Raw genomic sequence first — 23,947 nt, forward strand, 5'->3', positions numbered from 1 at the left:
TCATGCCCTGCTTTGTTGTGGCTAGCATATTAGACAAAACATCTGATTTGTGCATTCTTTAGTGAAACCCTGCTTGAATGCCATAAGTAAATAACTCCTCAATTTCTGTTTACCCTAACCAGTATAGTACACCCCACCCAATGTAGCATCTGGTCCAAGTATTATGACAGTCAATCACTCGTATACATGTGAGTCTCTCATTGCATACTATTCATCTACCCTTTGCCTCCGTCCTCCAAAACAACAATCACTGAACTCTGTCATATACAGTACATGTTTGGGTTACATTTCAAATGAAATTCCTCTTCTCATTCACTCAATATTTATAAGCTCCTGTTACACTACCATTATTCATCACATATGACATGCAGTGACTGCTATGCACTAGCCCTACTTTTTTGGCAAAGAGGACGTGCAGGGACTGCTATGCACTAGCCCTACTTTTTTTGGCAAAATCTCTTCACAGACACTCATAAGTTGGTAAGCATTTACAAATGTTTTCTTCTTCATTTTTACTTCCTACTGCACTCATGCCCTTCTCATTTAACACGTCTGTCCATCCACATACCTGCCTGTACACATATGTACAAATCTATGTATGATCAAATATGGGTATTTATTCAAGAAATGTTTACTTCAAATATAGCTTACTTTGGTCAGCAGAAATCAAACAAAACTGTAATCATAAAATTCATGCTGCCTTCAATATGGGCAATCACAGGTACTACATAACAACTGTACAGTAACTGATTAACAAACTCAAACCAATCATAGATCCCTGGAGGGCAATTTAGTGACAATATTTTCCAAATTGGTAGAGGACAAATGGAGGGGAGGTTAGGAAGCAAATCATTTAGTTAACAACAACCTCTCTCACCAGTACCTTCCTCCTCCTCCTCCTCCTCCTCCTCACCATCGTCGTCATCATCATCCTCATCTGCACCTGTGGTAGACGCATCACCTTTGAGCATGTTGCACGTCTAAATCATATCCATTACATGACTATCAACAGGATCAAAATAAGGATGACTTACCATTTCTAAATGCCAAACCTGGACGGACACTCAAATCCAATTATCCACACACTCAGTGCACTTACATCAGCTTAGAAAAAAAAGTTTGGTGGGTGAATACCTAAGAACTGTGGGGCAATTCCTTGACCAAATCATTAATATCATCAGCTGCTCTTGCTCAAGAGGGCAAGCGAGGCTCAAACTTCCAGTCTGTGCAACCAAATTCAGCAAGTGGTATAAGTTCGTCTGCTCAGTTTCACATACATACACTGCATGTCATTTCACACTGTCTAACTACCCCTACAAAGCATCATGCCAACCTGGTTCTATACTAGGGTAGACATTAAAATGGCTATGCTGTAAATGACCTGCAATACAAGCTGAACTATGTATCTAATGACTTTGGTTATCATCAGAGTAAAAGAAGATATTAAAACAGGTGGCTCTAATGTAACATGAACATGAATGCTCATATAATGATCCTCAAATAGTGAGAAATGAAAGTAAACTTCACTTGTGCTTCATAGGGAAGTCTTCGTCTTCTACATTTTCACCGTACCATTTCCTCTGATAACAAATACATCATGTTATGATGAACTTGTATGACAAAAAAGATGTAAATGATTCCTTTAAAACCCACTGTGACTAAATAAAACCTAAATAAGAAAACTATGAGATGTACAATGGATCACTGGGAAACAAAATAAAGCTAATCAAACTATTGGATATTTCCAACAGGTTACTGAGCTCTGCAGTCGGTAGGATGAAGTGTGGGGCAGAAGAGAGAAGTTGTGCATGCTGTCAGAGGCCAGCACAATAATCATCAGGAAACAATGAGCTGTGCAGTCAGTAAGATGAGGTGTGGCAGAACAGAGAAGCTGTGCATGCAATCAGAGACCAGCAATATAGTTAACGGGAAACACAACAGTTTATGGGTAGCAGTACTGTTTGTGCAAGGCAGTGAAGTAGGCAAGGAGAAGCACTTGGCTAAATGTGGTCAGCCCTTCATACAGCAATGCAGCTGTCAAGCTGGTGAACAGTGGTGCTGTCAGTGAGGACGGGTCAAAAAAGGAATGGCACGAGAGAGAGGATTCAACAGCAACGGTAACAGGATATGCAGTCAATACGGAAAAATGTGGTGAGAAAAATACCATTTGGTGAGAAGCATGATGCTGGAACACAGTGTAGTCAGAAGGAGCATGTGTGTTATTTGCATGCATAGCGCACAAGATGGGGATGGTGTTAGTGACAAGAGTGGTTGGTCACTAGAATACAGTGGGGATGGAAGGTAGCACTGTGGTGTGGACAGAAAAAGAATGACTAAATAAATATGGAATAGTGCAGTCAGAGTGAAGCACTCCTGTTGGTGGAATGTGGTCAACCCAGCAGTAAGAGTTTCAGTCAATGGAGGGTGTTGCTACCTTTACACTGAAAGTTCCAAGCAGCTGGGCTGCAGTTAATTTCATGTTCAGTGACACTAAAATGAGACCAACCCACCTGCAAAAGAAGGTGAGGTGAACTGTTTCTCTTCATCATTATCCTGGTCCTGCTGTTGCTTCTCCAACTCTCGCAGTCTCAGCTCTCTTGCCTCGGCTCGCGCAGCTCGTCGCTGGGCTAATCGTGCTTCAGCCTGCCAAGAAAATGGACTCATCAGAAACAAAACTAAGGTAGGAAGATCCAAAACACAGCAAGAACACAAAATCTTATTGAATATTCTGTACTGTTATGTGAATATAACAAATCATTAAAGTCTTTCTGTTTGCTATAGAGGCAAAACATTTAGAAGGTAAGGATGTCATTTCATAAAGACAAATGACAAAAAAGATCTAACCTGTAATACGTGGGAAAGTATGTCCGTGACCCACATACCATTTCCTTAAGATTAAATGTTCAATGAAAAAGGTTAAAGTCTGTGTAACATAGCCAACATAACTGCATGTATAACCCATGATATGATCCCTACAGACAAACTGACACAAGATTATGTCACAATAAGTTCACAAAAACAAATCAACCATGCTACTGGAAATATGATCCTCAGCATTCATAATCATTTGTAAAAATATCAAAACATTAAAAGATGTCTGTTCCTCAGCGAGACTGGATGAACTCTTCTAGTTATATACTTCCATAAAACAAATTACAAAGAGTTACTACTCCCTCTGGTTTGAGGTTGTATACATTTATGTTTATATCATACCAATACTCCAATTACGGTTTTGTGTACAAGGAAATTTTCTCTGTAAAAGTCAACCATGATGTGAGGAAGAGGAGGATGAGGGCTGGGGGGGGATAAGGGGGAGGAGGACAAGGGAAAGGAAGACAAGGGGGAGGAGGGCAAGGGGGAGGAGGACAAGGGGGAAGAGGACAAGGGGGAAGAGGACATGGGGAAGGGGACAAGGGGGGAGGAGGACTAGAGGAAGGGAGACTAGGAGGAGGACTAGGGGAGAGGAGAACTAAAGGGAATGACTTGGAAAAGGAGAAATTGGGAGAGGACTTGGGGAGGGGTAAGTGACTCAGAGGACTTTGGGGAAGAGGACCAAGGAGAGGAGGACCAGGGGAGGATGGTGAGGGGAGAAGGACTAGGGAGAGAAGAACTAGGAGGAGGAGGACTAGGAGGAGAACTAGGGGAGCAGGACTAGGGGAAGAAGGATTAGGAGGAAGAAGAGTTAAGAGAGGACTAGGGAAAAGAGTACACAGAGGAGGGGGAGGAGGAGGAGGAGGAGGAGGAGTATCAGGAGGGGTGGGGTGGGGTCAGATATCTAGGAATGTGGGGTAGTCAACAGAATTACAATGCTGGCCTGGAAGCACCAGCAACCCACTCACACACGCATTACATACACAAGCATTGATAAGGATGCTGCAGATCAAATGTGAATGCAAGCATCATATGATACAAGATGCTAATTTGGGCTCCAGACATGTACATGACAAATACCTGTAACAAAATAGCTAATAGTCACCAAAACATGCATTAATACAATGCTCCTAAACAATGGTAGGGTGTTCCCAAAATGTATTACTAATGCTTGTGAATGATTAACTTACTTCCTCATGGGATAAACAGACAGCATGCTGGAGGAACCTGTCCCCCACAGGGTCAGGGCTACGCAAGGGCTCATCGCCATTCTGTTTATTTTCTAAGTCCAGTAGGGGAGACTTGTGCCTTGAGTGCCTGCCAGTGGGGGTGGAGGAGGAGGCACCACCACTTCCACCTCCTTTGGGAGAGGTGGCACTCTCTCGGAACTCTGTTGCTGTGTCCTTTGGTATGTCTAGCTCGTGTTTCTTACTTTTACTAGCAATCTGCGATTCTGTCGAAACCCCTTTACCCGCACCCTCCTCCTCTGTCACAATGACAGTGCCCTCCAATTTGTTAATGTCTTTAGTCTGTTCAGTCTCATGACTTTCACAACATGACTGATAGAGCAAAGCAGATTCATCTGCTATGGAGCTGTCCAACACAGACTCCTTCACAACACTCTCCTTCCCTGCAGTCCCAAGCTCTTCAGGAAAAGGTGGTAAGGCAGCCACTTCAGTGGGTGGAGTGAGCATCCCTTCCTCTTCACTATCTCCAAATGAGTCATCAGCCACACGCCCCACTTCTTCCCGCGATGCTTCGACCCCTCTCACTGCAACTACTGGCTTCGGGGACACTGGCAAGCTATAATACCCACTGTCCTTGGCCTGATCTATCACCTCCTCAGAGGGCAACACCATTGGGGATGTCGTCAAACTTTCTTTTACACCAATTCGACATTCCTCAGACACAACTGTGCAACTATCTGGTGCCTTCTGCAATAATCCTCCTTTGGACTGATTACTCGGGACATCCTGGCCATTTTCACACACTTCCCTTGTCACTCCATTGGGGTCTGATACTTCAATTCCTACATCAGCTGTGGGCAAAATGTTCTCACTTCCTTGTTTTGTTGTATCTAGTGTGTTGATGATCCCCACTCCAAAGCTCTTTCCCTGAAGAGCATTATCCACGACATCTACTGTGACTGTACTCTCTGAGGCCTTAGCATCAACTCTGTCTAATGAAGATGCTTTGAACTTTACGTTCTCAACCTCCTCCTCTGACAACCTATCAAGCTCTTCATCAAGAAGTTCATCCAACTCCTCATTGAAGAGTTCACTCGAGGCTGTTGATACATTCGAAGTCTTCCGTGTCAGTCTCCCTGGAGGGCCTCTGGTCTTTCTACCACTTTCCTGTTCACTAGGTCCCTTTGTACATTCTTCATTTGAGGCATCAATAATAGAAGCAATACTCACAATGTCTGTGTCTTCAAAGATTAGAGGTGCATCCTGGTACACAGAGGAAGACCTGCTGGGTTCTCTTTGTAGATCAGGCACCTCATTCTCTTCACATTTTTTGCTTATGAGCACATTATTTGCCGCCTCATTCACCTCATCAAAAATGCTCTCGTGTGTTGTGTTTTTCACAGATTCTTGTAGTGACCTGTTCACAGGTGACTGACCCATGTCATCCTCTTCATCCCAGTCTTCCTGAGCGGAGTCGAAATCATCATCACTATCCTGACTGCTGAGCATGTTCTGTGAATCTATGATACTGACAAACTGGGTATCTGTCATTCCATCCACACTCTCGGATTTCTCTTCTCGCATGCTAACATCATCAGAACCAACACTAACATCTGATGTGCCTTCTTCTTCCATTTTCCCACCATCGTCCACAGTTCCATCTAAACTTTCATCTAATCTGTCCTCATCTTTATCCACATCTGTTCTTGAACTCTGCCCTGTCATGAACTCATGCCCATCACTTGCCTCAGGTGAGATTTCCTCTTTAATTTGTGCACTGCCTGGTGGTTTACTCACAGCCAGAATTTCTTCTTGCTTACCTTGACAAGTTTCCACTTCTGTCTGGGGAGATTCGTTTGCATGGCAATCATTACTCACTAGCTGAGCATCCTCTGTAATAACGTGTGAAGCCTTACAGGTAAATTCACCTGCCATGACCTCCTGGCTCATCCTCTCTGTAATGATAGATGATTTACTCTGAACACAATCCTGAACCTGCTCTTCATGTCGCACACATCTATCAAACAATATTCCCTTCTCTGTGGTTTCTTGTTCTTCATTACATGGCTCTGAATAGTCATAACCACTGGATTCATCCTCAAGGTCTACCTCTTGAGGATATCCTTTATGTGAATCTTGTAAATGGTCCCTGTCGCCAACGATTTCTGAAGCATCCTCATCTCTGAGAGAACCCTTTGCAGTGTCCTTACTGCCTGTGACAATGGTGTTCTCATGATCTGTGATGCCTGAATCTTCTTGTTTACATTCAAGTTGTGGGTTTCCCACTAAATTGGCCTCATGGTCCTCCTCACTGGCCGGTACATCATCCACCACCATCTTCGTGTGAGGACCTTCTCTGACCGTCCCTGTGTCGTCAACATAAAAATCTCCCTTGTGATGATGCCTATCCAAACCTGCTTCCAAGGGACGATTCTCTTTTCCATTTGGTGTGGGGGCCTTACGTTTCACAACCTTCTCTTTTCTCTTCCTGTCTGATCTGGATGAGACAGCTGTTGCTCGTGGAGATGGGCCATGGTGTTCCTCCTTGGAGAGTTTCCCTCCTTTACCATGTTTCTTCTTCGTGTCATCCTCCGCCTCTTCATCCTTACCCTTGCCTTTCCTTTTAAACATGGGAAATAACTTGCTCATCCTGGTCACTTACTCCTCGTTCACTGCTATAGAACACACAACACTATCCTTCCTTTTTTCTCACCTGAAGGAATTATCAACTGATTCCTAATACAACTTTTAAGTTTTTTTCAACAAAAACATTATTTGTTTCACTGTTCTTTGTATGAATACACTATACATCTGGAAAGACAATGGCAACATATATATATACATATATATATATATATATATATATATAAAACTGACGTCCTCGGTCTGGGGGTATTTCTTAAAGGTTAAGAGGCCATATCTAACACGTTTCAAATCAAGTTCTTATGTATCATGAGTTCTTATCATTGTCAGAGGGGATGTGCTGTACAACCAGGTCTGTGATAAGATACCATCGTAAGGATTTCTTTATTCCATCATATCTACAATTTCCTACCATCAAGTATTTCTTAAGACAAGATTTGGACACAACTGCTTTAATTTACACATAGCATCATGTAATAATCATGCCGAACAATACAACATAATGCAATATAGTCCTACAATAATAATATGCATATCATTCTTGGACACATGCTTTATCTAGTATGATATACATGCAGGACTAACAGTACTTTAGTACAACTATAAAAAATACTGAGACACAAAAACTGGGAGGGAATGAAATCTGAAGGAGGTGGAGGAGATACAGGTGAAAGTCAGAGAGAAGGAAAGAGAGAGAGAGTTAAAGGCAAGCAGTGATAAGATGATTACAAACGAGGAACAGATGAAGCAGTAAAGACTCAAGATTGAGGAACAGCATCAACAGAAGCAGTAACAATAACATGGTCTAACTGCGAGACTTACAAAAAGCCACAGCTAATTATTAATACCCCTATATGGATGGGTCACAAGCTAGTATTTTTTTTAATTTTTCCAAAGAAGGAACAGAGAAGGGGGCCAGGTGAGGATATTCCCTCAAAGGCCCAGTCCTCTGTTCTTAACGCTACCTCGCTATCGCGGGAAATGGCGAATAGTATGAAAAAAAAAAAAAAAAAATATATATATATATATATATATATATATATATATATATATATATATATATATAAAGGATTCTGTATACACTGTGAAACTGTTCCTAAAGGGAGATAAGGTTCTGTAACAAGAGAGCTACCAAGTAAGGTGGTACCCATGCACCTGACCTCCATCCCTCCAAAATGACACTGCTACACACCTACTGGTACCCAAAAGCCTGCCATCCACTCCCCATAAGTGGAGATCTTCCCTCCTCTTCCTCACCCTCCCTTTAAACTACAAACATGTAATTACAAGTGATGGTACACGCAACCACACACACTCCCCCATGAACATTGCTACACATCTGACACTCCCCAACCCTCCACAGACCTGGCTGAGCAGCCGCCCACTGAAAGCAACAGGATGGGAGGTGACGCAATGCCCACAATGCAGGTGAGGCCCCACTACCTGGTAAGGAAGGCCACAACAAATCACCTCCCAACACCTCACGGGACCATCTTATCATTTTCTTTTTACATACAAATTGTGCATAAAGGGCAACAAAAATGCAGTGCTTGTTGACCTTTCTAAATAACAAGGCAAGGGACTACTAGCAGCAGTCTCCTACCATTCCTCCAAGGTCATTACAGCACTACATCCCACACATTTAATTACTCCTGTCATTTTCTATACCTGCAGACGATTAACTGCTTCAATAACCAAGACAGAAAGGGAGAGGGTTGTTGTGGTAGCATTTAATTCAGAAGAGCTTATATGGGTAACATTATCTGTTGAGCACCCTCCCCCTTAGACCAGTGGGGAAGAGAGGGAGGAACATGAGCAACCAGCATATGCTATTCTTCAGAGGGTGGACGAGAGTGTACCCTGGTCCAGGGAACATTCAACACCTTCATACACGCATCCATCTGTCCACCCGACCCTGCCTATGGCAGATGTGGACTTAATACAGAATGTCATCTTGGTAAGAGGCAAGTATTGAGCCCATAAGTGTGTGCGCTTGTGTGTGTGTGTGTGTGTGTGTGTGTGTGTGTGTGTGTGTGTGTGTGTGTGTGTGTGTGTGTGTGTGTGTGTGTGGGGGGGGGGGGGGGGGGGGGGGGGGGGGGGGGGGGGGGGGGGGGGGGGGTTTGCTGACTGCCCACATGTGACACAACATGAAAACAGAATAATCTTTAAACCATTATATGAACACACACACACAGACAAGCTCCACACCAGTCACAACCACTGCTTACACCAATACCCTCACGTTAACACCCTTACCCACGGCTTCACACCCGTCACAACCATTAACACCCCTACACACATAGCCTCCATACCTATCACACTCACTGCATACACCTGCACTCACACTGAAACCCATACACCAGACACAAGCACGACATACCTGTACCCTCAGCCAAACCCCCCTTAGCCCACTGTTTCCGCAAGGATTCAACAGGCACCACCACCTGCCAATCAGCTGTAGTAGAGGTTCTAAACCTCTCTCTCAACTCAAGTGGCACACTTCAATCCCAACCCCTGCCAACCACCTCCCCCTCATCAGGACACCCCCACCTCCCATACCCAACCAACTCATTGAGCATATAGGGATTCAGTTCAGTTTATTAAACCAGAGCGGAGAGTGAACCTCCGGGTCAGCTCAAGGTCCATGAGAATGTGCTCATGTCTACACAATCCCCTCACATACAAACACACACACACACACTATTGCAACACCCCACAACTCATTGCACTCTAAAAATCTCATTGCCCTGGGTTTGCACCCAACATCAGATGCAGCTTTTAAATAAGAATAAATTCACAACAAAAGAGTTCATGAGATTGGGCCCTTATGAGGGTAGAACTCCCCTATTCCCTATACAGCACAAATAGGTCATTACACAAGTGTAAATCTCTCTCTCTCTCTCTCTCTCTCTCTCTCTCTCTCTCTCTCTCTCTCTCTCTCTCTCTCCCTGTGACAAACAGTAATCACCCACTTCAAAACTTAAATAATCAATTTTCAGAACTCTATTAAACATTTCATACCAAAAAAATAACTCTCTCTCTCTCTCTCTCTCTCTCTCTCTCTCTCTCTCTCTCTCTCTCTCTCTCTCTCTCTCTCTATATATATATATATATATATATATATATATATATATATATATAAATAAATAATCCATTCCATCTTGTGTAACTCCTGCATCTGGGCAATCAAGATCCACAACAAAACCAATCGGGTGGCACTGACCTTTAGCCCCTGAGAACTGACTCAACTCGCACAGTCTCATTAATCTGACATACACCATCAATAATACTTTCTAGGAATGGATCATAATATGCAAATCAAATTGGAAGGTCAGTGTGTCAGTTAACACAGGTTTCCGGGGTTCTTCACTGAGTACGGCATCTTTTTAAAACCTTCAAGCAGGGAAGAGTTGAAAGCTGCATGCTTGTAGTAATCATATTACACTATTTCTACTAGCACTAGTACACTGCTGTATACTAACATCACCTTTCATGGTAGTAGAACTTGTGCTAAGACCTTTCACGGCCCTCACTGACATGGTGAAGGAATTGAACCATTGGGGCTGTTCATTCTGGAGTGCAGAGGAGAGAGCTGTAACATCATCTACCCTTAGGAAGTCCTTCAGAACATGATACCTAACCTAGTTCCCTCCCTACTGGTACAACAGGCATGGAAGACTGTGTATCATCAGTGATTTCATAGTGCTTGAGACCTCAGACCATCTACAGGTGGCCTCAGATAAGGTCAGGGAAGGTGGGTGCCAGATCCACCTGTGGGAGGGGGGTAGAGGCCTCCAACTGAATCACAGTTACGTCAGCCAATATAAATGAGGTTGTCTGATAAGACATGGTCGTGGCATGACGAACTAAGGATGGCTGGACCCGTGTTATCACCAGTGACCTGTACTGTAACCCCCTACTGGTAAGTACACCAGTGACCCCTCACATGCACCTCAAAGGTACACCAGTGACCCTTGACCTGCACCTTACTGGGACACCAGTGACCTGTGACCTGCAGTTACTCTCCACCACAAACACCCATTTACATGTCTCCTTCCGGCACCATCACCACCAATATCACCAACAGTACCTTTAATGCCACCACAAACATCATCATCATCATCATCTCCACAACTAGTCAATCCATGGGGAGTGTAGGTCACGAGGATGAGGAGTGCAGGTCATGGGGAGTGTAGGTCATGAGGACCTGGAGTGCAGGTCATGGGGAGTGTAGATCATGAGGACCAGGAGGGCAGGTCATTGGGAGTGTAGGTCACGAGGATAAGGACCAGGAGGGCAGGTCATGGGAGGGGAGTTAGGAGGCAACATGGATGACCATCGCGACAGCTTTCTCTACTGTCGTACCACTCCCTCCCTCCCTCTCCAACACACCACCACCATCGCCCCCTTCCTCCCTCTCTCCCCCACTCCTCCAACACACACCAGTGCAGCAGCCTCCCGCCACGCCAGCCAGCCAGCCTGCCTGGGGCCCTGACCTGCTTTTGGGCAGGGTAGCAGTGATGGTTGGGCTCCCTCCCTTTCCGTCCCTAACTCCCTAAATCTCTCCCTCCATCCCTACTCCCTCAAACTCTCCCTCCTTCCCTCCATCACCACCCGACACGCAAAACGGAAGCAGGTTATGAGACAGCCATGAGGGGCCATGACATGCCACCGCATGACACACAGACACACACGCACACTTCCTCCCCCCCCCCCATTGATTGGAAGGCTTGCTGTATCTGGGGTACTGTAGTGAACTGTATAATGCAGGTCTGGGGTACTCTGGCCTCCCACAGGGTGTACACTGCCCAGGGGGTCATCTCCACCTTCCAGTCCCACACCTGTGGCCTCCCACAGGGTGTACACTGCCCAGGGGTCATCTCCACCTTCCAGTCCCTCACCTGTGGCCTCCCACAGGGTGTACACTGCCCAGGGGTCATCTCCACCTTCCAGTCCCTCACCTGTGGCCTCCCACAGGGTGTACACTGCCCAGGGGGTCATCTCCACCTTCCAGTCCCTCACCTGTGGCCTCCTACAGGCTGTACACTGCCCAGGGGTCATCTCCACCTTCCAGTCCCTCACCTGTGGCCTCCCACGGGGTGTACACTGCCCAGGGGTCATCTCCACCTTCCAGTCCCTCACCTGTGGCCTCCCACAGGCTGTACACTGCCCAGGGGTCGTCATCACCTTCCAGTCCCTCACCTGTGGCCTCCCACAGGGTGTACACTGCCCAGGGGTCATCTCCACCTTCCAGTCCCTCACCTGTGGCCTCCCACAGGGTGTACACTGCCCAAGGGGTCATCTCCACCTTCCAGTCCCTCACCTGTGGCCTCCCACAGGGTGTACACTGCCCAGGGGTCATCTCCACCTTCCAGTCCCTCACCTGTGGCCTCCCACAGGGTAGGAGTCTGACACATAAAAGACATGGTAGATCACCCTGGGTCCCTCTTACACCACCTATTCAAAATGCTGTCCACACACTGGCCTTCCCGACTCTCCACCATCATCCGGACCTCATCCTACAACGGTGTGGGGGACCACAGCACCATCCCCACCACCGTCACTTCCTGGCCACAGAGATCCCTCGTCCCCGAGTTGCAGTTCAACACTATATCACCAGCACGAGAGCGTCGGCCAAGCCTATATCCCAGCTGGAACAGACCGGCTACCACAACAGCCTCATCGTAACTACCGTGTACGTCATCACTAACTAGCGAACTACCACGCCCAGTGTTCGGAGGTAAACACAAGACAGACATTACAGTACAAACACACACACACACACACACAAAGGAGCTGGATACCTCTGTCCTCTTGGCCCCCACGACAGAGTGAGTCACACACACACACATAGCGACACACACAAACATAGCGACACACACACACACACACACACACCGGCGCTGGAAGACACCCAGTCCACCTGCAACGCTGGTCAATACCCTGGCTACGTGTCTGGCTAACAAGGGTTGTTACAACTGCAGGACGCCCTGGCCAGTACAACCCTGGCTACGTGTCTGGCTAACAAGGGTTGTTACAACTGCAGGACGCCCTGGCCAGACTGGTCTACAACCACAACCCTGGCTACCTAGCAATCATAACAACCGGTACTCAGCCCCCCCACCCCCCCCCATCCCTCATTCGTCATGCGTCGATAACACGGCGTTATCTAAGCCTCGTTATCACGCCAGGGATAACGAGGGCCGAGCTGCGCATGAGCAGGAACAACAACACAACACAAGACGAGGCGGTGTTGCGCGGCGCACCAGTCACACCAGACTAGAGGCAGAATGCACGATGGTATAGGGGGGGCGACGTGAGGGAGGGGTGTGTGTACACCAGGCTGGAGGCAGATTGGACGATGGTATAGGGGGGGGCGACGTGAGGGAGGGGTGTGTGTACACCAGACTGGAGGCAGATTGGACGATGGTATAGGGGGGGGTGACGTGAGGGAGGGGTGTGTGTACACCAGGCTGGAGGCAGATTGGACGATGGTATAGGGGGGGCGACGTGAGGGAGGTGTGTGTGTGTGTGTGTGTGTGTATGACACGTAGTAAGTACTACATCATGTATGGTGTATGATACGTGTCATACATCATGTATGATGTATGACATGTGTCATACATCATGTATGATGTATGACACGATAAATTCCCGAGTGCAGTTTTTTGTCCCCATTCACGAACCACTTGTACCGTTCAATTAAGGTCACACTGGGACGACGTAACGACCCCCACCCCCCTGGCCGAGTAATCATGGGTCAGGTCACACGGGCAAATCACACCCACAAGGTCGTATTCGAAGCCGTGTTCTCAAGCAGCCCACTCTCTCTCTCTCTCTCTCTCTCTCTCTCTCTCTCTCTCTCTCTCTCTCTCTCTCTCTCTCTCTCTCTCTCCGTTTAGCAACACAGCCAAAGTCTCCCTGATACACGAGGTGTCTGGACCATGAGGGCTGGACCAGAGCCCTCCCCTGGACCATGAGGGCTGGACCAGAGCCTGGACCATGAGGGCTGGACCAGAGCCTGGACCATGAGGGCTGGACCAGAGCCCTTCCCTGAACCATGAGGGCTCGACCATGGACCATGTGTGATGGTGGTGGTGGTGGTGGTTGTGGTGGAGATGGAGATGGTGGTGGTGGTTGTGGTGGAGATGGTGGTGGTGGTTGTGGTGGAGATGGTGGTGGTGGTTGTGGTGGAGATGGTGGTGGTGGTGGACGTAACTTTGCCTCCATGGCGATACAAGCCACAGGAAATCCGGCCCACATCCCAACGTACGTACGTACGTATGTGTGTGTGTGTGTGTGTGTGTGTGTGTACATGTGTGTGTGTGTACATGTGTGTGTGTGTACATGTGTGTGTGTGTGTGTGTGTGTGTGTGTGTGTGTGTGTGTGTGTTTGTAACACCCTCGCCTCGCCCTCCATGTAAGAGCTGCTGGAGCGCCCATATCATCCCCCACGTCCCGTCGCATAACCCCCCCCCCTAATACAAGACGGGTGGCTCTCCCTCCCTCCCTCTCCCCAGGGGAGGGGAGGGGAGGGGAGGGGGGTCGTTGTGTCTCTAGCCTGGACGTGATAAGCATGTGTGTGTGTGTGTGTGTGTGTGGGGCGAGGGTGCCCACTGAACCACAGGAGAGGCGAAGCTGCCTCAAAATGGAGGTCAAGTACATGCAGGGGGGGGAGGGGGAGGCTGCTGCTACATATTGACATCAACCCACTGTGTGTGTGGGGGTGTGTGTGGGGGGTGTGTGTGTGTGTGGGGAGTTTGTGTGGGGGTGTGTGGGGTGTGTGTGGGGGTGTGTGTAGGGTGTGTGTGTGGGGTGGGTGTGTGGGGATGTGTGTGGGGGTGTGTGTGTGGGGGTGTGTGTGGGGGTGTGTGTGGGGGGTGTGTGTAGGGTGTGTGTGTGTGTGGGGGGTGTGTGTGTGGGTGTGTGTGTGTGGGTGTGTGTGTGGGTGTGTGTGTGTGGGGGTGTGTGTGTGGGGTGTGTGTGGGGGTTGTGTGTGTGGGGGGGTGTGGGGGTGTGTGTGGGGGTGTGTGGGGTGTGGTGTGTGTGGGGTGTGTGTGGGTGTGGTGTGTGGGGGTGTGTTGTGTGTGGGGGGGGTGTGTGTGGGGGGGTGTGTGTGTGGGGGGGTGTGTGTGTGGGGTGTGTGTGTGGGGGGTGTGTGTGTGGGGTGTGTGTGTGTGGGGGTGTGTGTGTGTGGGGTGGGTGTGTGGGGGGTGTGTGTGTGGGGGTGTGTGGTGTGTGGGGGGTGTGTGTGTGGGGGGTGTGTGTGTGGGGGGGTGTGTGGGGGGGTGGTGTGGGGGGGGTGTGGTGTGGGGGTGTGTGTGTGTGGGGTGTGTGTGTGTGGGGGGTGTGTGGGGGTGTGTGTGTGGGGGTGTGTGTGTGGGGGTGGGTGTGTGGGGGTGTGTGTGTGGGGGGTGTGTGTGTGTGGGGTGGGTGTGTGGGGGTGTGTGTGTATAGCCAGTCGTGGGCATGACGATATCTGATGTTCCTCACCCCACACCCCCACACTCTCCCCATACAGCTCCTCCCCACACAGCTCCTCCCCACACAGTTCCTCCCCACACAATTCCTCCCCATACAGCTCCTCCCCACACAGCTCCTCCCCACACAGTTCCTCCCCACACAATTCCTCCCCACACAGTTCCTCCCCACACAATTCCTCTCCACACAATTCCTCCCCACACAGTTCCTCCCCACACAATTCCTCCCCACACAGCTCCTCCCCACACAGTTCCTCCCCACACAATTCCTCCCCACACAGTTCCTCCCCACACAATTCCTCCCCACACAGTTCCTCCCCACACAATTCCTCCCCACACAGCTCCTCCCCACACAATTCCTCTCCACACAATTCCTCCCCACACAGTTCCTCCCCACACAATTCCTCCCCACACAGTTCCTCCCCACACAATTCCTCCCCACACAGCTCCTCCCCACACAGCTCCTCCCCACACAATTCCTCCCCACACAGCTCCTCCCCACACAGTTCCTCCCCACACAATTCCTCCCCACACAGCTCCTCCCCACACAGCTCCTCCCCACACAATTCCTCCCCGCCAGCCCACAGGGTCAAACGAACCCCCTCCCCCACCCCACAACAACCCCCCCCCACCTGAACCATGAACAACCCCCCCCCACCACCAACCTCTCTCTCTCTCTCTCTCTCTCTCTCTCTCTCTCTCTCTCTCTCTCTCTCATTGTTGCCAACGTCGGTCAAGATCACACACAGCTTTCACCACAGCTAGGTTACTTACACACACACACACACACACACACACTACAACCATCACCTCTTGCCCCCCACACACACCCCCCTACCCTTGCCCCCCACACACACCCCCTACGCTTGCCCCCCACAACACCCCTACCCTTGGCCCCCACACACACCCCCTACCCTTGCCCCCCCACACACACCCCCTACCCTTGCCCCCCTCACAACACCCCTACCCTTGCCCCCCACAACACCCCTACCCTTGCCCCCCACAACACCCCTACCCTTGCCCCCCACAACACCCCTACCCTTGCCCCCACACACCCCCCTACCCTTGCCCCCCACACACACCCCCTACCCTTGCCCCCCACAACACCCCTACCCTTGCCCCCCACACACACCCCCTACCCTTGCCCCCCACAACACCCCTACCCTTGGCCCCCACACACACCCCCTACCCTTGCCCCCCCACACACACCCCCTACCCTTGCCCCCCTCACAACACCCCTACCCTTGCCCCCCACAACACCCCTACCCTTGCCCCCCACAACACCCCTACCCTTGCCCCCCACAACACCCCTACCCTTGCCCCCACACACCCCCCTACCCTTGCCCCCCACACACACCCCCTACCCTTGCCCCCCACAACACCCCCTACCCTTGCCCCCCACACACCCCCTACCCTTGCCCCCCACAACACCCCCCCCCCCACACACAGAAGGAAATACAATGGCTCTTCTTCCTGTTCCTCGTGTGTGTGTGTGTGTGTGTGTGTGTGTGTGTGCGCGCGAGAGACGTAATCATTTGAGAAAAATGGGTCGCTGATGCGCATTGTTCCCCCGCCCCCCTTCCCCCCCACAAGAGAGGGGGGGGAGCAACACAGACATGCCCATGACCCACCCCCCTTCCCCCCAGCAACCACCCCTTCCCCCCCGGTAAGCTTCGTTTCTACTCTATTTTTTTTTTTTTTTATATATTCTTGTCGCCGGTTGAGCCGGAGGGAGAGGTGGGTGGACAGGGGGTCAGTCCAGCTGGTGGTTGAGCCGGAGGGAGAGGTGGGTGGAGGGGGGGGTCAGTCCAGCTGGTGGTATTTTCCTGCCGATGGTTGAGCCAGGGGGAGGTAGTTGTATGAGGGGGAGGGTAGTTGTATGAGGGGGGAGGGTGGTTGTATGAGGGGGGGATGGTGGTTGTATGAGGGGGAGGGTGGTTGTATGAGGGGGAGGGTGGTTGTATGAGGGGGAGGGTGGTTGTATGAGGGGGGATGGTGGTTGTATGAGGAGGAGGGTGGTTGTATGAGGGGGGAGGGTAGTTGTATGAGGGGGGAGGGTGGTTGTATGAGGGGGGAGGGTGGTTGTATGAGGGGGGAGGGTAGTTGTATGAGGGGGGAGGGTGGTTGTATGAGGGGGAGGTAGTTGTATGAGGGGGAGGGTAGTTGTATGAGGGGGGAGGGTGGTTGTATGAGGGGGGGATGGTGGTTGTATGAGGGGGAGGGTGGTTGTATGAGGGGGAGGGTGGTTGTATGAGGGGGAGGGTGGTTGTATGAGGGGGGATGGTGGTTGTATGAGGAGGAGGGTGGTTGTATGAGGGGGGAGGGTAGTTGTATGAGGGGGGAGGGTGGTTGTATGAGGGGGGAGGGTGGTTGTATGAGGGGGGGAGGGTAGTTATATGAGGGGGGAGGGTGGTTGTATGAGGGGGGAGGGTGGTTGTATGAGGGGGAGGGTAGTTGTATGAGGGGGAACTGTAGTTGTATGAGGGGGAGGGTAGTTGTATGAGGGGGGAGGGTAGTTGTATGAGGGGAGAGGGTGGTTGTATGAGGGGGAGGGTGGTTGTATGAGGGGGAGGGTGGTTGTATGAGGGGAGATGGTGGTTGTATGAGGGGGAGGGTGGTTGTATGAGGGGGGATGGTGGTTGTATGAGGGGGAGGGTGGTTGTATGAGGGGGAGGGTGGTTGTATGAGGGGGGGATGGTGGTTGTATGAGGGGGGAGGGTGGTTGTATGAGGGGGAGGGTGGTTGTATGAGGGGGATGGTGGTTGTATGAGGGGGATGGTGGTTGTATGAGGGGGGAGGGTGGTGGTATGAGGGAGAGGGTGGTTGTATGAGGGGGGAGGGTGGTTGTATGAGGGGAGGGTGGTTGTATGAGGGGGGAGGGTGGTTGTATGAGGGGGATGGTGGTTGTATGAGGGGGAGGGTGGTTGTATGAGGGGGGATGGTGGTTGTATGAGGGGGAGGGTGGTTGTATGAGGGGGGATGGTGGTTGTATGAGGGGGGAGGGTGGTTGTATGAGGGGGGAGGGTGGTTGTATGGGCAAGTCGTGTATGATACACTGTTGACCATTGATTTAATCATTATTGACATCAACACCTGCAGGTCTGGGCCCCCTCCCCCTCCCTCCCACGTCTTTCTCTCAAAGGTTATTTTTAGTGTTGAAGTGTAGAGGGGGGGGAGGAGGGGGGGAGGGGGTCGTGTTGCTGCGAACCAGGATACATGCTCTACCCCCCCAACCCCCCCCTCTCTCCCCCTCTACCTACCCACCACCATAGTCTCCCCCTCCCCCCTCCACCACCATGAAGCAGCCACACCCGATATTGGTACACACACACACACACACACATGCACATATACATACACACATATACACGCACATATACATACACACACACACATACATGCACATATACATACATAAATACATACACACATTCATGTATGCACACATGTACATAAAAAACTGAAATATATATATATATATATACATATATATATATATATATATATATATATATATATATATATATATACATATATATTGTTTTGGACAATCGCATGTTTACCAAATGGCGTCCTAGCTTCGTCTCTTCGATGTATATCAACTAACTGTTATATTTCTCTCTTGTGTCTCCCCTGATGATGTGATTATGACACGAAACTGCACTTGGCAACTTATCCTGTTTCATTTTCCCCCTAGTGGACTCATAGCAATATATATATCAACTTCACCATACAGTACACGAGAGATAGTGAGCCAGTCATCTCTCATCTTGTGTCTCGCTATCTCGTCCACGAGAGAGAGAGAGAGAGAGACATATGGGCGTCTCCCACCCTGACCTTGGTGTATGGAGGAGGAGATGATGAAGAACCAACGCTTGTGAGGAAACAAAAAAAAAACTTGTCAATTGTTTCGTTATCATCTACCATCTCCCAGGGCCACCCCCCTATCCCCCCCCCACACACACAGGGGGAGAGGGGGGCCTTACACAGCCTGGGTACCCCCCTCCCCTCCCCCCATTCTCTATATAAACATCCCAGAGAACACATGTCCTCGTGTTCTGAAGTCATTATGCAAATGAGTCACAAGTTAATATGACCATTAGTGAGTAAGGAGGGGGAGGGGGGTCCACACCCCCCCACTAACACAGCACATTACATCCCCCCCTCCCATACTCTGCCACCTCAACACAGCAGGCTACCCTCCCTACCACCTCAACACAGCAGGCTACCCCCTCCCTACCACCTCAACACAGCAGGCTACCCCCTCCCTACCACCTCAACACAGCAGGCTACCCCCTCCCTACCACCTCAACACAGCAGGCTACCCCCTCCCTACCACCTCAACACAGCAGGCTACCCCCTCCCTACCACCTCAACACAGCAGGCTACCCGCGGGTCCAGCCACATGACGACACACTTCAGGCAAACCTCGTACAAGACGAGGTATGACGTCATAAGTGACGTCATGGAGGAAGTGCCCGAGATGTGTACATGTACACCCCCCCCACTGGGGAGGTACTGGGTGGGGAGGGTGTACATACACCCCCCCACTGGGGAGGTACTGGGTGGGGAGGGTGTATATACACACCCCCACTGGGGAGGTACTGGGTGGGGAGGGTGTACATACACCCCCCCACTGGGGAGGTACTGGGTGGGGAGGGTGTACATACACCCCCCCACTGGGGAGGTACTGGGTGGGGAGGGTGTATATACACCCCCCACTGGGGAGGTACTGGGTGGGGAGGGTGTACATGTACACCCCCCCACTGGGGAGGTACTGCGTGGGGAGGGTGTACATACACCCCCCACTGGGGAGGTACTGGGTGGGGAGGGTGTACATACACCCCCCACTGGGGAGGTACTGGGTGGGGAGGGTGTACATACACCCCCCACTGGGGAGGTACTGGGTGGGGAGGGTGTACATACACCCCCCCACTGGGGAGGTACTGGGTGGGGAGGGTGTACATACACCCCCCCACTGGGGAGGTACTGGGTGGGGAGGGTGTATATACACCCCCCCCGCCCACAGCGGGTGTATGTAGTATAGATGTGAGTGGGGGGGAGCCCCTGAGGGGGGAGGGGGGCTGAAAGGGAGGGGAGGGGGCTGAAAGGGAGGGGAGGGGGCTGAAAGGGAGGGGAGGGGGGCTGAAAAGGTACTTAGATGTACGTGAATCGCCCCCCTTCCTTCCCCCACCACAACAGGATGTGTTGGTCAGGTGGATACGAACCTGCGAACCCGACCATGACCTGACCTGACCTCACACCTGGCTCATGATGACACACACACACACACACACACAGTTATGACGTCATGATTGACATGACCTTCTAACCTGAGCTGCCATGGGTCGTGTCATGCACAGTGACCCACCAGCCAGGGCCGGCCCCAGGATCGAACCCGGATGCTGTGATATGCCCGCTCAGCCAGGGGAGGGGAGGTGGGGAGGGGAGGTGAGGGGAGGTGGGGAGGGGAGGTGGGGAGACAGACTAGCGGCTCCCCACTTCAAACCAAGTCGCAAAATAAGGTGGTGGAAGGCGGGGTCATGCAGGCAGCTGTGATCCCACACAAGCCAGACCCACACCCTCCCCCAGCTCCCCTACACCCTCCCACAGCTCCCTACACCCTCCCCCAGCTCCCCTACACCCTCCCCAGCTCCCCCACACCCTCCCCAGCTCCCCTACACCCTCCCCCAGCTCCCCTACACCCTCCCCCAGGTCCCCTACACCCTCCCCAGCTCCCCTACACCCTCCCCAGCTCCCCTACACCCTCCCCCAGGTCCCCTACACCCTCCCCCAGGTCCCCTACACCCTCCCCAGCTCCCCTACACCCTCCCCAGGTCCCCCACACCCTCCCCCAGCTTCCCTACACCCTCCCCCAGCTCATCACACCCTCCCCAGCTCCCCTACACCCTCCCCAGCTCCCCCACACCCTCCCCAGCTCCCTACACCCATCCCCACCCCCACACCCTCCCCAGCTCCCTACACCCATCCCCACCCCCACACCCTCCCCAGCTCCCTACACCCATCCCCACCCCCACACCCTCCCCAGCTCCCTACACCCATCCCCACCCCCACACCCTCCCCAGCTCCCTACACCCATCCCCACCCCCACACCCTCCCCAGCTCCCCTACACCCATCCCCAGGTGAGGTCCGGCCTACGGTTGAGGAGGGGGGAGGGGGGATGATCCCCCCCACGCAACATCCTCGACCGTAACGCGTCACACCCGGACAGTTAACACCCACCTCCCTGGCTCTGGGGAGGAGGAGGGGGGAGGGGAGGGAGGGAGGGGCTGGGCAGGCACCCCACCCCTCCCCCCCACACACACCTCCCCTCCCTCTCCCTCTCCTCCTCAGGTGCCAGGCCTTCCCCTCCCCCCCCCCTTATCCTTCCCTCCCCTCCCCTTTCCCCTCCCCTCCCCTTCCCTCAGCCGGACCTCAGGTGCCGGCCGGCGGGCCCGCCCCCCCCTCCTCCCCCCTCACCCGGCTCTCGACTTGCACACCTCCTGATAACCCGAGACTGGCCCCCCCTCCCCCCCCCCTCGTTGGTGAGGGGGGGAGGGGTGAGGGGAGGGGCAGCCAGGATGCCAGCTTGGCCCTCATGCGGGTCCTGGCAGGGGGGGGAGGGGGGGAACTGACCCTTACCCTACACTGACCCTTACCCTACACATGGTGCCCTTATACTGACCCTTACCCTACACGTGGTGCCCTTACACTGACCCTTACCCTACACGTGGTGCCCTTACACTGACCCTTACCCTACACATGGTGCCCTTACACTGAACCTTACCCTACACATGGTGCCCTTACACTGACCCTTACCCTACACATGGTGCCCTTACACTAACCCTTACCCTACACATGGTGCCCTTACACTGACCCTTACCCTACACGTGGTGCCCTTATACTGACCCTTACCCTACACATGGTGCCCTTACACTGACCCTTACCCTATACATGGGGCCCTTACACTGACCCTTACCCTACACATGGTGCCCTTATACTGACCCTTACCCTACACATGGTGCCCTTACACTGACCCTTACCCTATACATGGGGCCCTTACACTGACCCTTACCCTACACATGGTGCCCTTACACTGACCCTTACCCTACACATGGTGCCATGAAACTAAATACAACACAGCAAGGTCATAAATACAACACAGCAAGGTCACTAAATACAACAGCAAATGCACTAAATACAACAGTACAGAGAGTAAATACAACAGTACAGACAGTAAATACAACAGTACAGACAGTAAATACAACAGCAGAGACAGTAAATACAACAGTACAGACAGTAAATACAACAGCAGAGACAGTAAATACAACAGTACAGACAGTAAATACAACAGCAGAGACAGTAAATACAACAGTACAGACTCTGCTGGTTACCACAATACAACCAGGACACAAATTCTCCCAAAAGGCAAGAACAGCTCAGTAAAACGAAGGAGGAGGAGGAGGAGGAGGAGGAGGAGAAGAGGAGGAGGAGGAGGAGGAGGAGGAGGAGGAGGAGGAGGAGGAGGAGGAGGAGGAGAAGAAGAAGAAGAAGAAGAAGAAGAGGAGGAGGAAAGGAAGAAGAAGAAGGAGGAGGAGGAGGTGGAGGAGGAGGAGGTGGAGAAGAAGGAGGAGGAGGAGGAGAGGAAGAAGAAGAAGAAGGAAGAAGAGGAGGAGGAAAGGAAGAAGAAGAAGGAAGAGGAGGAGGAGGAAAGGAAGAAGAAGAAGGAGGAGGTGGAGGAGGTGGAGGAGGAGGAGGAGGAAGAGGAAGAAGAAGAAGAAGGAGGAGGAGGAGGAGGAAGAGGAAGAAGAAGAAGAAGAAGAAGAAGGAAGAAGAAGAAGAAGAAGGAAGAAGAAGAAGAAGAAGGAAGAAGAAGAAGAAGAAGAAGAAGAAGGAGGAGGAGGAGGGGGGAGGGGGCTGAAAAGGTACTTAGATGTACGTGAATCGCCCCCCTTCCTTCCCCCACCACCACCCCCGGCCCCAACACCACACACCTGCCTTCTTCCCCCAACACCTCCAGCCCCAACACTGACACCCACACACCTGCCTTCTTCCCCCAACACCTCCAGCCCCAACACAGACACCCACACACCTGCCTTCTTCCCCCAACACCTCCAGCCCCAACACAGACACCCACACACCTGCCTTCTTCCCCCAACACCTCCAGCCCCAACACTGACACCACACACCTGCCTTCTTCCCCCACCACCTCCGGCCCCAACACCCACACACCTGCCTTCTTCCCCCAACACCTCCAGCCCCAACACTGACACCCACACACCTGCCTTCTTCCCCCCAACACCTCCGCCCCAACACTGACACCACACACCTGCCTTCTTCCCCCCAACACCTCCGGCCCCAACACCCACACACCTGCCTTCTTCCCCCAACACCTCCAGCCCCAACACTGACACCCACACACCTGCCTTCTTCCCCCAACACCTCCAGCCCCAACACTGACACCCACACACCTGCCTTCTTCCCCCAACACCTCCAGCCCCAACACTGACACCCACACACCTGCCTTCTTCCCCCAACACCTCCAGCCCCAACACTGACACCCACACACCTGCCTTCTTCCCCCCAACACCTCCGGCCCCAACACCACACACCTGCCTTCTTCCCCCACCACCACCCCCGGCCCCAACACCACACACCTGCCTTCTTCCCCCCAACACCTCCGGCCCCAACACCCACACACCTGCCTCTCCCCCCACCACCACCCCCGGCCCCAACACCACACACCTGCCTTCTTCCCCCCAACA

The 23,947-nt window shown here is 51.8% G+C and overlaps 1 protein-coding gene across 3 annotated transcripts in view; it reads right to left on the reverse strand.

Moving 5' to 3' along the window:
* Positions 1-23,947, reverse strand: part of LOC139767503 (uncharacterized) — a 59,353-nt gene that overhangs the window by 25,153 nt on the left and 10,253 nt on the right. For 2 of the 3 annotated variants that reach the window (XR_011717141.1, XM_071696930.1), the window contains exons 2-4: positions 4,062-6,869; positions 2,511-2,643; positions 884-943 (exon numbers count right to left, since the gene is read on the reverse strand). Coding sequence is in view for 2 of the 3 variants with exons in the window: in XM_071696930.1 (XP_071553031.1) it covers positions 884-943; positions 2,511-2,643; positions 4,062-6,707 (2,839 nt within the window). In the remaining variant the exon portion in view is untranslated. The remainder of the gene's footprint in view (positions 1-883; positions 944-2,510; positions 2,644-4,061; positions 6,870-23,947) is intronic. The other variant, XM_071696931.1, reaches the window with a different exon arrangement.

Source organism: Panulirus ornatus, chromosome 61 (genome assembly GCF_036320965.1).
Source record: "Panulirus ornatus isolate Po-2019 chromosome 61, ASM3632096v1, whole genome shotgun sequence".
In the NCBI taxonomy this organism is placed as follows: domain Eukaryota; kingdom Metazoa; phylum Arthropoda; class Malacostraca; order Decapoda; family Palinuridae; genus Panulirus; species Panulirus ornatus.